The 15,293-nt window shown below is 36.5% G+C and overlaps 1 protein-coding gene across 2 annotated transcripts in view; it reads left to right on the forward strand.

The window, feature by feature from the left end:
* The first annotated feature begins 3,532 nt into the window (after window positions 1-3,532).
* The window catches only part of LOC136751292 (phospholipase D1), a 36,059-nt gene continuing 24,298 nt past the window's right edge, over window positions 3,533-15,293 (forward strand). For both annotated transcript variants that reach the window (XM_066706777.1, XM_066706778.1), the window contains exons 1-6: window positions 3,533-4,024; window positions 11,100-11,286; window positions 12,873-13,006; window positions 13,544-13,689; window positions 14,233-14,350; window positions 15,178-15,243. In XM_066706777.1, coding sequence (XP_066562874.1) covers window positions 11,130-11,286; window positions 12,873-13,006; window positions 13,544-13,689; window positions 14,233-14,350; window positions 15,178-15,243 — 621 coding nt within the window. In that variant the 5' untranslated portion in view covers window positions 3,533-4,024; window positions 11,100-11,129. The remainder of the gene's footprint in view (window positions 4,025-11,099; window positions 11,287-12,872; window positions 13,007-13,543; window positions 13,690-14,232; window positions 14,351-15,177; window positions 15,244-15,293) is intronic.

Genomic DNA, 15,293 nt, shown 5'->3' on the forward strand with positions numbered 1-15,293 from the left:
AAAAACAACTTAACCTACAGGGGTAATGCCTGTAATGCCCAGTTCAGAGTAATTAAACATTTGTGGCTGATAATACATAATGCGGACACAGGTTGACAAGAATAATAATACTAATAGCTGCCACTGACGCACAATGCACAACACCTAACGTGTGACATCTGACCAAGCTAAAAAAATGCGCCCTATATCGTCTGACCTGCAGGTAAATAGGGCAAAGGTTTTTACAATCTTTTTTTAACGTAATTCGATACGAAATTGTAGAACGTGTTTAAATGTAGCCTACAGATATAATTTCAAATATGCTACTTTATATTTTAATATTATTTAAACTTTTATTGGCATTGACATAAAAAATGTATGTTTGCACATTAAACATTAATTTAATGTTAATTTGGTAGCAGGATAATAGCAAAGTGAAGAGATGCATTAAATAAACTAGTATCTTATGGGAAGCATTTATTAAAAAACATGTGTACGTTATTTGTTGGATCATCATGCAACTGACATTCATAAAGGACCTTTAAATAAATACAGTTAAAAGGGGTAAATACTGTGGAGTATTTTAAAAACAAATGTATAATACAATTCAGGAATGCAATAGATTATATATTTGGGCAAAATACAATACAATACACTGCACAGCACATATTTACTTAATGACTCTGGAATGGGTAGCACTTAAACAATTATTCCATAGTTAGCAGCATCAAGTGGCATCATAAAACCAAATAATATACATTCAGTCAATGTGAATCTTTATGGTGATCTCTAGGTTGAATCAACAAACTCTAAAAATATATAATTATTGATAAATTCCCTGCCCCCATAGTTTAATGAACAATATTAATTAAATTAATCACTGAATATCTTTGCTTCAAAGGAAGAGTGTGAATAGTTTCCAGTGCAACTTCATGGAGTAAATCTGTTAGTTTATTAATTATTTCAAATTAAAACAGACATTTTTGAATAATAGGTTGCATTTGTTTACATTAACCAGTTTGACATTAAATTAATTTGTTTAATTCACACACTTCTAAAACATATGTAAACAGCAACCTGACATATTTCAAAAGTTATTAATCTAAACGTTTCCTGAAAGCAAATACATTATAGCTGCATCATATCTGTGGTATGTGTGAATGATGTCCACACTCATAAATACACAAAGAAGAAATATCTTCAGGACATTGATTATGCCAGTGTATAGTGTCAGTTTTCTTTTGTTACTGCTCTCCATCCAACATACCATTTGGCATGGGAGTCTTTTCATCACATACAGCCCCATTAACAATCAGATATTGCTCCTCAACCTGATCTAGCAGTGATATCCTGAACTGACCAAGGGAAACTGAGGACCCAAACCTCCATCCTCCAGCTGGCTTTCCCCCCTCCAGTCCTGGCACCAGGCCAACATAATGCCATCATTAGGGATTCTAACCACAGTCCATGACCAGCACTGCTTGCAATCAAATCTGCAGTCTGTGAAGACCGGACATGATTTCTCTGTGGGCACCACCAAGTCAAGCGATATATATCTTTTTTTTCTCTCTTCTATAAGAATTAGCAACTGGTTATCAAGAAATCTCAAAAGCAACTTGTCAGGGTTACTCCAATTACACAGCCAAAATAAAGTATTACCTCTTAATTTCCTAGGCTGCTTACCTATTCAGTTTTCTTGTGCATTTTGTTACATTATATATTTATAACGGTCTATTAATTGTTAATATTTATAAAAGGTTTAAAGTTAACAGTGATTTTCATAATGAAGATTTTACTATTTTGAAGTGATGTATTCCCATTTAAAACACAATACATTTGTGTATCAATAAAATATGTAAACTGATCATTTATAATTACTTAGCTGTATCAGTTTGCTGTGATTAAAACTAGTATTAAAAAGGCTAAGCATATAGAGTATAAAGAAACCATCTTTGTTCAAAAGATTAAAAAATAAAACATCTGTGATCTAAAAATCCTGTAATCCCTAGTTTACGTAAACACTTCTGAAACAATAACACATTGTATGTTCAGATTTTATACTAAGCTGGATCAGTGTGAAATTCCATTCCTACACATGGCACAAATTCCATGTTCCGTATTCCTGGTTATACACTACTTCTTCATCATTGTGGGAATTTTCAAAGTAACGAGCTTGATGTTGAATCTTTTCAATCTTGTGTTTGCGTGGATAAAGAACATTGAGGATGTTCTTATCTGTGCTTTTTTAAATTAGGGAAATTACCTATTTAACCCACGATGCCCCTGACATTCACCTGCCAACAAACCCTCACCCATGCTTGAGGCACTAGGCTTCATTGTGAATATGCAAAATAATGTTAGGGGGAAATGAAAAGGATTGTGGTCAATATAGCTTCCCGCAAGAGATGTGTTCATCTGCTTTATGTAAATACAGCATCATCTTTAATACAGTATTAGGGATGGTATCATTTAAAAATCAATCAAATGTACACAAAATGTACTAAAATTGTATGTTCTCATCTATTTAGAGTTAGACCTTTTAATTTGACTTTCTTTGCTATTTGCATTACTTGTTTTGTGGTTTATTTTTTGCTTAATTCCAATATCATGTGGTATTGGTTCTAGAAAACAAAATTGAGACAGTTATGCTCTCAGCTATGCACTGTGAAGTGAAACAAATGGTGCCCTTTCACCGAAGCCCACCACAACCAATGATCCAGTTCTGGTGGGCCGGGGAATTGCTTTCAAATACTTGTGAATTAAAGGTCATTATTCTCACAAAAAACAAAAACCATATTCATTAATGTCCTAGGCTGTAAGCCCCCCAGTGAAGGAAATATAAACTGCATTACAAGATACACGTTTTTTTTCCCATTTTATTACTCCTATTTTTCTGCTGTTGTTACGTTGTACATGTTTGTGTATGTACATACAAATAAATACTACATTTTATTAAAATGACTGAATATGTTTATTTAAAAACACTGCCTGGTGAATTTTTCCACAGTTTTGGGATATTTATGCTTTAAGGTTGACCTTCAAAAAGCTGTGGAATCATCTCTCCAGTTCAGGGTCTTGCCACCCCTGGGTTTTCCAAAGTTCAGACAGTGTATTTTAAAATTAGAAGTGACTTTTCTTTTACAAATATCTTCTAAATTATGTATCAATCCTACATTCCAATTTCCTACTTTATTTTTATTTTTGTAAGATATCCATGCTGGAAAAACAGATCAACTCCTGTTCCAGAGTTGACAGATGAGATCTCTTTTCTGTTATTGTCTGGGGTTGTGTACATTATGTTCTATAGTTTTTACTGCCTTTTGTGTGAAGGGAATTGCCATAAAAGAATGCCGATAGGATATGGCATGTGGTTGGAAGCACTGTTGCGGATACTAGCAGGTTAAAGCAATGATATAGGTTGTAATCCTGCTGTTGAATGTCAAACTTTTTTCCCTGTGGACCGCTGACACATCACAAACTGCACACCAGTCTGACCCCCACTTAGCAACACAAACACCATTCAGTTCATTCCTCTGCCAGTCTCGGTGCACTGCATTCAGTTCAGGAACTGGGAATCTAATCAGAATTGACATCGCAGAGATTAGCTGCAGCCTTCTGATTTCAAATGAAAAACTAAACACACAACCACCGACTGTGTTTGGCGTTGCTCAAACGTTGAGAGACCACAGACAGAAACTCCTCTGCTTTTTTCTTCTTCTTCTGGTACTTCCACTGAAAAGAGCTAAACATCGATTTTGTTGGCAGGTTATTATGATGTAGCTGTTATCCCTTTGAAGATGTTCTTTCTTTATTCCTAATATTTAAGAAACAAATGTGTTATTGTTGTATGAATTTGGACCTAAGCAGTGTACCATCGTTGTTGCCATAGAAACTAATAAGCTATAAGGTTGAGGGCATCGAATCAGAAACAGGAAGTGAAGAAACTGAAAAGTAAAGAGCTACAATCCTGCCCTGGAGGGAGAGAGAGGACAGGGTTGAAAGTCTGTTCCCTGCTGCTTTTCATTCAACTTTATCAACAGATAAGGTAAGCCTCGTTTTACTTCTCTGTCATCTGTGAGTTAAGCTTTTTATAATAAGAGACCATTTTGGGGGTATTATTACGGTTTTATGTTGTAAATGACTGCGCATGTGAAAATACAGATGTTTAACAATGCTCTTCGGAATATATATAATACAGAAGACAACAGTTGCAAGAGACGATTATCTCTGTGGGTTCTTCGATTTCTCATGCCCATTTCCATGATGGTAAAACACGGCCACACATTTGGTCTAAAACTTTTAAAGTTGAACAAAGTTATTGATAAAATACAAATATCAATTAACTATTTCTACAGCTGCACTAATTATTCTAGTAGTGATTAAAAGAGATATTCAAACTGAAAATTGTACATGTCAGATTCAATTCTATTTATTTAAAGGAAGCAGTTTGAATTTATTGTATTTATTTGATTTATTATATGTATTTCTTTATTTTTTTGGGAAGGGGGGTGTACAGTTGATTCACATCACAATAAAGCTCGTTTTTGGGGATTTGCAGAATATTCAACAAACGTATAGTGTTTTATGAAATACTTTTTGACATTATATTTCTTATACCCCCGAGGCTCATCCATATCAGGATATTTTCTACAATCTATTAAATACATGACAGAAATGACATATGAGTCAATTTCACTGAGAAGGCTGATATTGACAAGAGAATCACTGTGTGGGTGTTTCTCATTTGCATTAAAAAGCACGTGTTCCTACCAGTGGTCCTCGCTCAACCATTTCAGTGTTGTGCTCCAAATGTTATGATGTTTACACATATAAACATACACTATTTTCAATGACAAAGAAGATATATCATAGTTGTTTGTGTATAGTAACTTTTCTGTGGAGCAGTTAATAATGATGCTGTAAAATATATTGATTTCATCTGAAACAGGATTGCTTTGGAGAAGAAAAAAAGGATTATGTGGATTGTTTTGTAAAACACACAAACACAAAAATCATACGAATTTATATTTCAGTTTCTGCTGTGATCCTTCAAAAAGGAAATTAAAAATAATAATCAAATGATTAGTAGTTTTATCTCCAGGTTCTTGTTTTGTTAAGAGAAAATGTAAATGTTTCCAAGGGGCAAAGTCTTTAAGGATCTTTCTAGGATTGTGTGTATTTTTGTTTCTGAAAAATAATCTGTGCTATGGATCATCTGAATTATGGTATATAATCTGATAAAGGGCATTGATTTGCTTGAACCCAAATACATTTTACAATGGTCAAACAATTGTGTGGAATTTGGCCCGTGGAGTGCACATCGGAGTGCATCAATGGTTTTACACAGTGTTGTAGTGGTGACTGAAGTAATGGGTATACTCTAATTCTTGGGGGGGGTGTTAGCGAATTGTCAACCGGGTGGGGTTTGACGATGGTGGTTTGTCAACTGGAAAATGGCAGACAAATGACAGAATTATAGGAATTATAGGATGGTATGCAAAAGCTTCATGGGTACATGCAAAGTTACGCGGGCATACGCAAAATTGTACATATATCTGCACATGCCCTTGACTACACCACTGGTTTAACACATACTACCACCATTTTGATGGTGGACAGAAATGATATACATAAGTTCAGATGGCATTTTAGTAAAAAATGTCCTGTGAGCCATCTCTTTTATACCCTGGAATGGAGAGGTGGGATTCACAGTTATTGCAACATCAGCAAACTCATCATAGTTACTAGGAAATGAAGTATCAGGAATTTCCAGCAGAAAGAAGGAAACACCATAACATAGACAGTGATGCATGAAGTGACTGGTGACCCACTGTCGTCTTTCATGATCTAGCGAGATGCATTTCTCAGATCAATCACCTGCGGGTGAGTGAACACGTGTCAAACTAATAGGCCTGATCTCAATTGGAGATTCACTCACATTTGTATCATTTCTTAGATCTGATCAGCTATCTATCAACAGGTGGTTCTTAGACAGAGGTCTAGATATGTGATTGTGCAAATCCTATAAAGGCTTTTCGAGGTTCTCAAGATAAAACTGTTCCCACTTAAGAATGGTCCCACTTAAAATTAATCTATGGCAGCCCAGCCTGCTACAAATTGTATTTATACACACCAAAAACATACACATGTTTAGTTTGCTATAGTTAATCTTCAAGCTTTTGTGATAATTGAATGAATTTTGTAGCAAGGCATGTACACCTGGCATTATCATACATCTTATTGCCTTTATGTTTTATTTTGATCATCTTTATCAATCATTATTTCTATTGATCTATCTATATATTTATGATAGTCCACTGCAGGTTGGAATGGGAATGTGTTGTCACCAGTGTAGGGAGCGGGGGATTGTATTGAAACTATGCAACTGACATCCTATGGTGTATGTTACATTCATTTGTTTATTTCTCAATACATTAAATAAACAACAACAACAACAACAACAACAACAACAACAACAACAGTATCTCAAATACTGAAATGATTATAGCTGTACAAAATCAACAGCATCTTGTTAGCAATGTAATTCTCCCTCCAATGAGTCAAGAATGTCTGTGGGTGGGTTTGGAATGACTCACACACCTAGAACAGCGACGAAGAGCGGGCTGTTCAATAGGTATAACATTACTGTTTCTTGTTCTTTACAGGAAATTGAAAAATCAGACCACTCTATGTAAGAGCTCTGTCCAAAGTTCACCTTCCTAATTATTTGGGATAAAAGGCTGCCGTGCATTTGTGTATATAAAGATATTTTCCAATATCCAAAAAAAGAATTAAATGAAACGCAGAATGACACACATTAGGTACACACTGTTACAGCTGTACAGTACAATTTGAAATCATACAATGGCAGGACTGGATTGAAAATATACTCCATTCTGTAACAGTTCAAAGTTGTTGTTTTTTTTCAGGTGAATGGACTGAGATTCATGTTTTTCTTCCCCCTATGAATGTGGATACCACATGAACTTTTGTTGGTGTGGGATTTTTGGGGTGGGATCTCTGAATATACTTTTGGAAGGAGTTTCACTTTACTATTGACCAAAACAAGTTGTCCACTATTTCTGGATTCTGTCTCCTCCATAACTAAGCAAAATAAATACCTTTAGACCTGTAAGTTTCAATGGTATATTTAAAACAAACAAAAAAATGTGATCATGGAATTGTGTCTTGGAACAGTGAACTCTCTTTCATGCAGTCATTTCAATGAGGTTTAAAGGCACTGCCACCAATACTGTAGGGATGGGAAGACAACGCAGTGTAATGGATAAGAACATGGGCAGAATTGAAATAAGAGGCTCATTAAAAAGATGCCCTCTGAAAGTTCTGAAAGGGATACAGCACTAAACGTCTACTACTCTGATGTGGCCAATGACAATAGTGAAGATTAATTATCTCTGACTCTGGGGCCTCTTTTGGATTAATTAGAAAGCTATTAGTGAGAATGGTTACTACGATGCTGTGAATTTCCAGTGCCTACAGGAGATAGAGACTTTTTCAGCCCCAATGGAATCTCATTTCCATCTAATGAAATAAAAAACATGATGATCAAGTCAGTTTTCTTTTTGCCAGGGGACATTAACCACCACATATATGTGTCATCTTTAATCAAATATGCTAATCAGTTTTTGAACTTAATATGTCTTGCCTCTTGCAACTTAAGTTCAAAGAAAAAGGCTCTGCAGCAGACAGCACAATATTGACAGTAAAACCTCAGATTCTCTCCAGCGTTTGGTCCACTGCACAGTATAAGGCCCCCAGCGAGAGACAAGCATTCCTTAAATGGGTACTTTCATCTCAGATCAACTTTAGAGTGTGTGATAATAAACCTGTTTACATATGGTGAGAGGGGTAGAGAGGGGACAAAAGTGAATGGAAATTTTTAATTTTAAACTTTGTTTCCCCCCAATCTAAAGAAGATTATGTTATCCCTTAGACTTCAGGAGATACAAGCTCAAGGAACAAAACAAAAAATCTTAGACTTCATTGGCCAGTCTGATCGCATATCTTTCTATACCTTAATATTGGCTTTGTGAGAGTGTAGGCGAAGGTGTGGATGTTTTTGCTGTGGAAACCGAACCAACTTGAAATATTAAGATTTGAAATATTCAAACTTGTGATATTTCTTCATAAGATCAGGTTACACTACCCCCTATCAACCATTTATTTATTTATTATTTTGTTGAAAATAATACATTTGGATATTATATACATTGATAATGATAATACTGATTATATATGCAGCTGGCATTTTTAGCAGATTTTCCTTCTTGTCTAAGTTTTGGTCAAAACCTTAGGGGACAATTATGTTCGTATGCTTTCAGCTGAGTAAGGATATCACCTTAGTATGTTAATCTCTCATTTGTTACTTTTAATCTGTTCCCTACAAAAAAATGATTTAAATATGACTTGGAATTGTCAGCCGTCATCTTTCTATGGAATGCTCTGAAAAAAAACTTGAGCTTTCACATGTCTAAAATGACTGTGGACTAAAGGGGAGTAGTTTAGCCAGGCTAATATTAATTATGAATGAAGGAGTCTATGATGTCACACATGAATGAACCCAGCAGTCTCCTGGGATCCCACTGGAAGAAAAAAAGATACTGAACCAATCTAGTATTTGTCATGGAGGTCACGTCTACAAAGGCAGTCTTTGAAATGTATAATGCTTTCTTTCTAACAGTTTTTTACTTGCTCCATTTGCCAGGGCCTAAGACATGGATTTTGTTCCATGTCCCCTTCTGCAAGTTAATAGAAGAAAGAAATTTGATGTATGGTAATCGTTCTGTATGATTTATGATTCTACTTTATGCGTCAACTTCATAATGAGATAATGTGATCATGAAGGTTTTTTTTTGTCCTGTTGCAATAGCAAGTACAAAAACAATTTCACATTTCACAAAATCAGGTTCACATTTCTACATTTCTGTCTGTCTAGGTCTCCTGAAAATGAATGCACAGTAAATGAGATTTACATTTCTAGACATTATATTTTGGGGTATCTCATTAAAATGAAGGTCTTTTTATAGTCTTACTTTTATATTGTAATTATTTGCATGTCTAAATGCAGGGCTTTTTCTCCCTAAGCTAAATAAAGTTAGTATGAATAACCACACATTGCTTTGAAATAAGGAACATTGGACTAAGGGGCAATTGGGGCAAAATTGGATTAAAATATCATTATCTGATCATGTTCAGCTAAATGAAAGGATCACAAAGACTTGGGTGAAACTAAATGAGGACTGATCTGATTTTACAGACTAGGTATTTAGACAGAGCTCACAAATGAAACTCCCAAGTACTTCTTTCTGGAAACTTGACAACTGTCCCACTGAATGAAATCCATCGAAGACGACAGGAGGACTACAGCACCGCAGCCCCAACCCAGGCTGTCTGCATCGCCCTGGGGCCCCTCATTGAGGCCATTAGGAAGATTCCCAGGTTTCCCAGTGCAATGACAGGTGAAATGGAGCACAAAATCCCCAGCGCCCACACATACCCTCTTTTTCCCCCCAATCTCGCCCAGTCTCACACACACGCCCAAGTTCACAAACGCGCTCCCCGGAGGCCACTCTTGGTGTGACGAGCCTGGTAAATGCCATCACTAGGCAGCGCTGGGCTCCTCTTGAGGCTGTGAGGCCCAGCAGCATCGTGGCTTAATTCCCTTTCTAGACGGGGCCCTTTTAGTCATGAAATCTCCTCAGACACCTCCGGGGGAAGGGCTGGTGCTGGCAAAGAACTGCAGCCTCCTGTGCGGCTGGTGACTGCCAGGCGGCACCCTGGGGATCGCAGTAAGTGCTGCTGGGCCACGTGGATGGCTGTGCCAGCTGGCCATAGAGAGGGAAGCTCAATACCAGGGAGACAGTCACACGTTTCCCATAACCACTTCCATGGCTTTTAGGACTGCATTTGAAACAGAGGACATGCTTTACCTCAATACATTGAATAATGTATAATTCATTGTATGATTGCATATTTAATGGCTTTGGTGCCAGAGTTGTATGCAGTAGTGAGAACAACTTGTACACTGTGTCCCAAGCAAGGAGAAGAGTGACTATGTTGTCTCTTCTGTCTGTCGCTGCCAGGATGAGAGAGGAGTACACAAGGTCATCCAGTCTGCTTCACCTGAGCAAGACTGACTCACTGTGTGATACTGGTGTCATGTATTGTTGAAAACATTGTATGAAAAGGAAGACTTCAGGAGCTTGTCACCAATTAATTCATAAAACTACTGAATACAATAGAAAAATAAGAATTGTGTGCCAGTTATGTACATCTGGATGATGCTTGTTCTCCATACTATACAGTATATGTATTTTTTTATTTGACAATTCAATTTTTAGAAATGCTCTCCATTTTCATGCCATTGCACCTTGAACCCTCCCCTCCATTGTCAGTTCATGTAATTTCTATTAAGACCAACCCACTGTCCATCTTCTTGTGTGTCTTCGCAAGACATTATCTATCCACACATTCCAATGACTAATCTGTCACTTTGAATTTGGGCCAAAACCAGTCCGCCACTGATATTATGTGTTATATTATGTTATACATCCTGAAGCGTACCATTCTGACGTGTATCTGAAAAAGTGTGGATAAGAATGTTGCATTAGATACCAAGACATTATACAATCATTGTTAGATTATTAATGGAGGTTTACAATACAATTCAAAAGCATTATGTACTGCAGCAGTACTGGAAATAAAGATAACATTGAATCTGAAAACCTTAAGACAACTAGAAGTTTATACAGATTTCCCTTTAATAAACGTACAGTACACATGTTCAAACCTACAGCTATCAAATAATAAATGTTTTGTTTACATTAAAGATAGAATTCTTTAACCTGAATAACATACATGTCTGTATTTGCAAATCTTAAATTTGACTGTCAGGTTATTTTGAATTGTCATAATAAGCTTTATAATGTAAATTGAAACAACTCTGTATTATATCATGTATTTTTTTTCTTCTCATTAATTGTACTCCTTTGCCAAGTGGCAAAAGAAAAACAAATAAAAATACAGCAGCTATTTGTGCGATTGCATTGGGAATACCATTCGTCCACTGATAAATGCTCGATTTTGTGTGTCATTCACAGATGCTTGCGCCAGTGTAATGTGAACTAATCATGTCCTGGAAAGGCAAGCCAAGAGCGACTAATCTGGAGAGACTGGAGTCGGTTATGAGCCAATTTTCTGGGAGTTTAGATCACTATGACCTGCAGGATGACACGGATGAGCTAGATTTAAGCTGGCATACTGATCAGTGTGATGGAAAACCTTCAGGTTAGGATCTCTCTTTTTTTTTGGTATTATTATTATTTGCAGGAAGATGGCCGGCTTTGTCTTCGCCTCTCGCCAAACAAGAACAGGCATCTCACTCATTACAGCTGACGGGGAGATATCACTTCATAATAGCGTCAACTTTAATCTGTCTTCTATTCATCAGGCGCATAGTGTAGCATTTACTATTGGACCTTATTAGAAAGTAGTACCAAAATGTCACTATATTGATATAACGGCTACAACAATACACACTGATGGATTGCTCGGGATGTGACTTTCAACAGGGACAGAAGCAGAGCGCTCTTCTGTTTTTTCTTTTGCGATGCGATTCTGCATTTCCCCCCATATTGGCTACAAAAACGTTAATAGAGGAGGGAGTAATGACTCAATGGAGTGCCAAAACACTGGCACTTTTCACATTTCAGGAGTAAAACTGTGACCGCTCAACATGCATTGACCTTAGGAAAGGGACATCCTGCATGGGGAAGTAAAATAAGCATTCAAATCATTTTTCCATGGCTTTTTATTCTGTGTAGGAGAGCCGATCAATGCTCATAAGACATTCAAGGACATGAATAGTACCGTTCTCCAGCTGGTGGCTTGAATTGCTATCCTGCTGTCCTTCAAATGCAATCCTGCAGACCAGTTATTGCTGCATCTCAAAGGTCATATAGCCATTCAGGAAATTTCCCCATCTATTAAATAGCTTGCTTCCCCCCCCAATAACATCCGTAATGACAAACAGGAAGTTTTGGGATAGCTCCTATTTCTCTACGCTCGACACCATTTTTCCCCCCTCAATCATATTTCCCCTTTCTCATTTGTCTTCAGAAAAAAAAAAATACCCATGAATGTATAAATCTACGTCTCCCCATTTCTAACTATTAGGAAAGTTGCATACTGTTTCATTTAGTACACAGGTGATTGTGCCAATATAACATTTATCCTTTGGAATGTAACAAAGGGTTGATACTTACAGTACAGTTCAATACGGCACCCTCCAAAAAGGGAGTTGTGGTATTGTTTTCCTCTCAACTCAGGTTTTCACATTGTTGTGAGAGCTGGGCCCATTCTTGTGTAAGTGCCACCAGATAGGGCAACAATAACACTGTTGGAGAACAGTTAGATTCTTGCTGTATATGAGAAGGTATTGTCATCAGCCTCAATGAAGCCTGATCCAACAAGGCCAGTAGAAAACTTCTCAGTACATAAAAACAGTGAGGGTGCTGCTCAGATTTAAATGGATTCCAGCCCACGCCATGGCAGATCCTTCTCCTAAGAAATATGCAACACCTCCTTCTATTCATTTTAGGCACATTCAGAGTGGTATTTTTTTTTTTTTTTACTGACAAATAACGAGATCTGAATGGTTTGGTTTAAAGGATTTCTGTATTGTTCAGTGGTCATCATCTCTTAATAGTCAGTTCTCAGGGTAACAAATCTGACCTACATAAACTAGATTTCTCTCAAACACACACATTGATCAAGACTATATTAATCTGAAAATATGTCCTTAAAATGTGATCAGTTATTATTTTTGTTGTTTGAAGTGTGCATTAAGGATGTTTTATTTCCTGTATTTTTAGAGTCCAGAAAAATTCCATTCCATGCAATATACAGCCTTCTGCCTTTCAAAGCTCTGGAATGTCGAATTTTCCTTGAGCAAGTGCCCATCTTTGTCCGAGTGACAGACGTAGAAAGGTTTACTTCAACTACAAGGGTGGGTCTGAGATTTTTTTTTATTGATGTTTTAACCAGAAATAAAACTGAACACACTGCAGTAACTATACTATTTACTGTCCGATGGTTCCCCTAAACAATACAAGTGATCTATATCCAAGGATAATCTATTTTTGTACATGAGGAACTCTAAAATAATAAGTTTAAGAAAGTAATGTAAATTGTTCACACAGAAATATCCCTGTGAAGAAAACAAACTAAAGAATAAGATATTCTTCCTATGGTTGTTTAGTTAACCTTAGACCATCACTGTAGAATAGCTAAAGTCTAAGTCAAGAGTTCCATTTTATGAAGAGCTATAAGATCTAGTTAAATAAATGATTAAATAAAAAAATCCTCACTCTCTGCATTCACTAAACTTCACTGCAGTCTTTTATTCTTGTTGTGATCCTTCACCCTCTCCTGAATGCATTCCACGTTTGACTTTTGCTCTTTTTCATTCCCGACTAGAATACGTGAGGTGGTTTAATGTTCAAACAATATAGAAGAGCTTAAGATGCTTTTCATCATTTCCTAGGTCCTGAATCCCAACCTCTACACTATCGAGCTCAGCCATGGGGAGTTCACATGGACAATCAAACGTCGTTTCAAGCATTTCCAGGCCCTGCATCAGGAGCTCCTGAAATTCAAGGCCCTGCTAAAAATCCCACTGCCAACCAGAACGTAAGTGTTCCAGAAAAGGCCTCTACCATTTTCTACTATCAACTCTCAGTATATTATTATCATTATTGTTCTTATTATTCTCTTATATTAAGTGTGCCTTTGACAGTTGTTTTTATTTGATTGGCTCTGCTTTTAGACACTTCTGCTATCCAATAGAATTGCAGGGAATTTCCTAACCATTTCATTAGATTTTTAACTGCGTGGTAACAGTCTAAATGTCTGTCAAAAGTGAGTGATGAAAATCCAGTTAGTATCACCTTTAGACTACAAAAAGTTGACAGTTTTCCAAGGAAAACAGGATACCCCATATTTTAATTAAATGTTGCAAACTCATTCTTTATTATGTCATATTTTCAAATCAATGATGAGGTTAAGACTCAGTCAGCTTATGAAGTTGTGTGGTTGACAAGGAGTTGAACCAGCTATGCCAGTCGGTCTTCTCCTCTACTCTGGATGCCTCGACATCCCCGATTGTGAGGAAAGTTCTGTATAAGTGCAAGTGATGATGGCTGCCAAATGTCACCCCGCAATTTTCTTTACAAGTCACACGGTTCGGAGAAGATCCTTCAAAGGCCTAAAACGATTTCAAGGAGGACATATCCCCACTCTGCCACGGAGACCAGATGCCATGGTGAAAGAGGAACAGCTGACCAGTAGAAAGGTACATTGTGGTTTCATGATTTATCTGCTGTATTTTCACTATAGCACATTCACTACTTCTTTGGGAACAGCCTGAGTCTTGTAACCAAGAAATAAACACAAGTCTTGTATAATTAACATGTCTACTGGGCATTTCAATTTGTTACCAATTTTGAAATTGGCATGACTTGGAATCTAATTGTAATAATTTAAATCTAAATTAATTATTTGACACCAAGACTTCAGTTAACAATGCCCTGGGTAATACAGTGATATTATTTTCTCAGACACAGGCTCCATTGAATAAAAATGTGGCCGGCTGGAAATGTTGATTGATTGAATGAGTAAATCATGCTGATTAAGAATAATTTGAAGGTAAAACAATATAAATATCTGATTGGCTATCGCTGTTAATGTTCTTCTAATAAAAAAATAATGATGAAATCAACCCCTAAATTCCAAAGAAGGATGCGTCTATTTATCAACAACAGTTACAATCCTTTTTGATCATGTATTATTGGATACTTACATGTACAATAATGTCCTTATCAGCTACAACAATTACAAAGGAAACTCAAAACCTGCTTGTAAAGATAATTAATCCCACAGTTCTCAGATTGTAACTTCATATGCAATAAAGGAAGTAAGCTACCAACCTTTTATATAGGTTTCTTTTTAACAGTCAGTTTCTTAGTTCAGACATATTGCCAACAAAAAACCTAACACTCTAAAAACCTGATATTTCACACTGTGGCTAAAGCTATTACTATATTTGCATGGAAGGTGAATATCATTATAATAATTGCACTGTACCATACAGTTGATTGTTAACAATGTTATTTTCAACAGATGCAATTAGAAGATTATCTGAAGAATTTATTGAAAAGAACGATATATCGTAATCATCCTGCAACGGTAGGTTTATTTAGGTGTGGTGGACATTTGAAGATTCAAACAACCCCAAA

Source organism: Amia ocellicauda, chromosome 6, assembly GCF_036373705.1.
Source record: "Amia ocellicauda isolate fAmiCal2 chromosome 6, fAmiCal2.hap1, whole genome shotgun sequence".
NCBI classification, from domain to species: domain Eukaryota; kingdom Metazoa; phylum Chordata; class Actinopteri; order Amiiformes; family Amiidae; genus Amia; species Amia ocellicauda.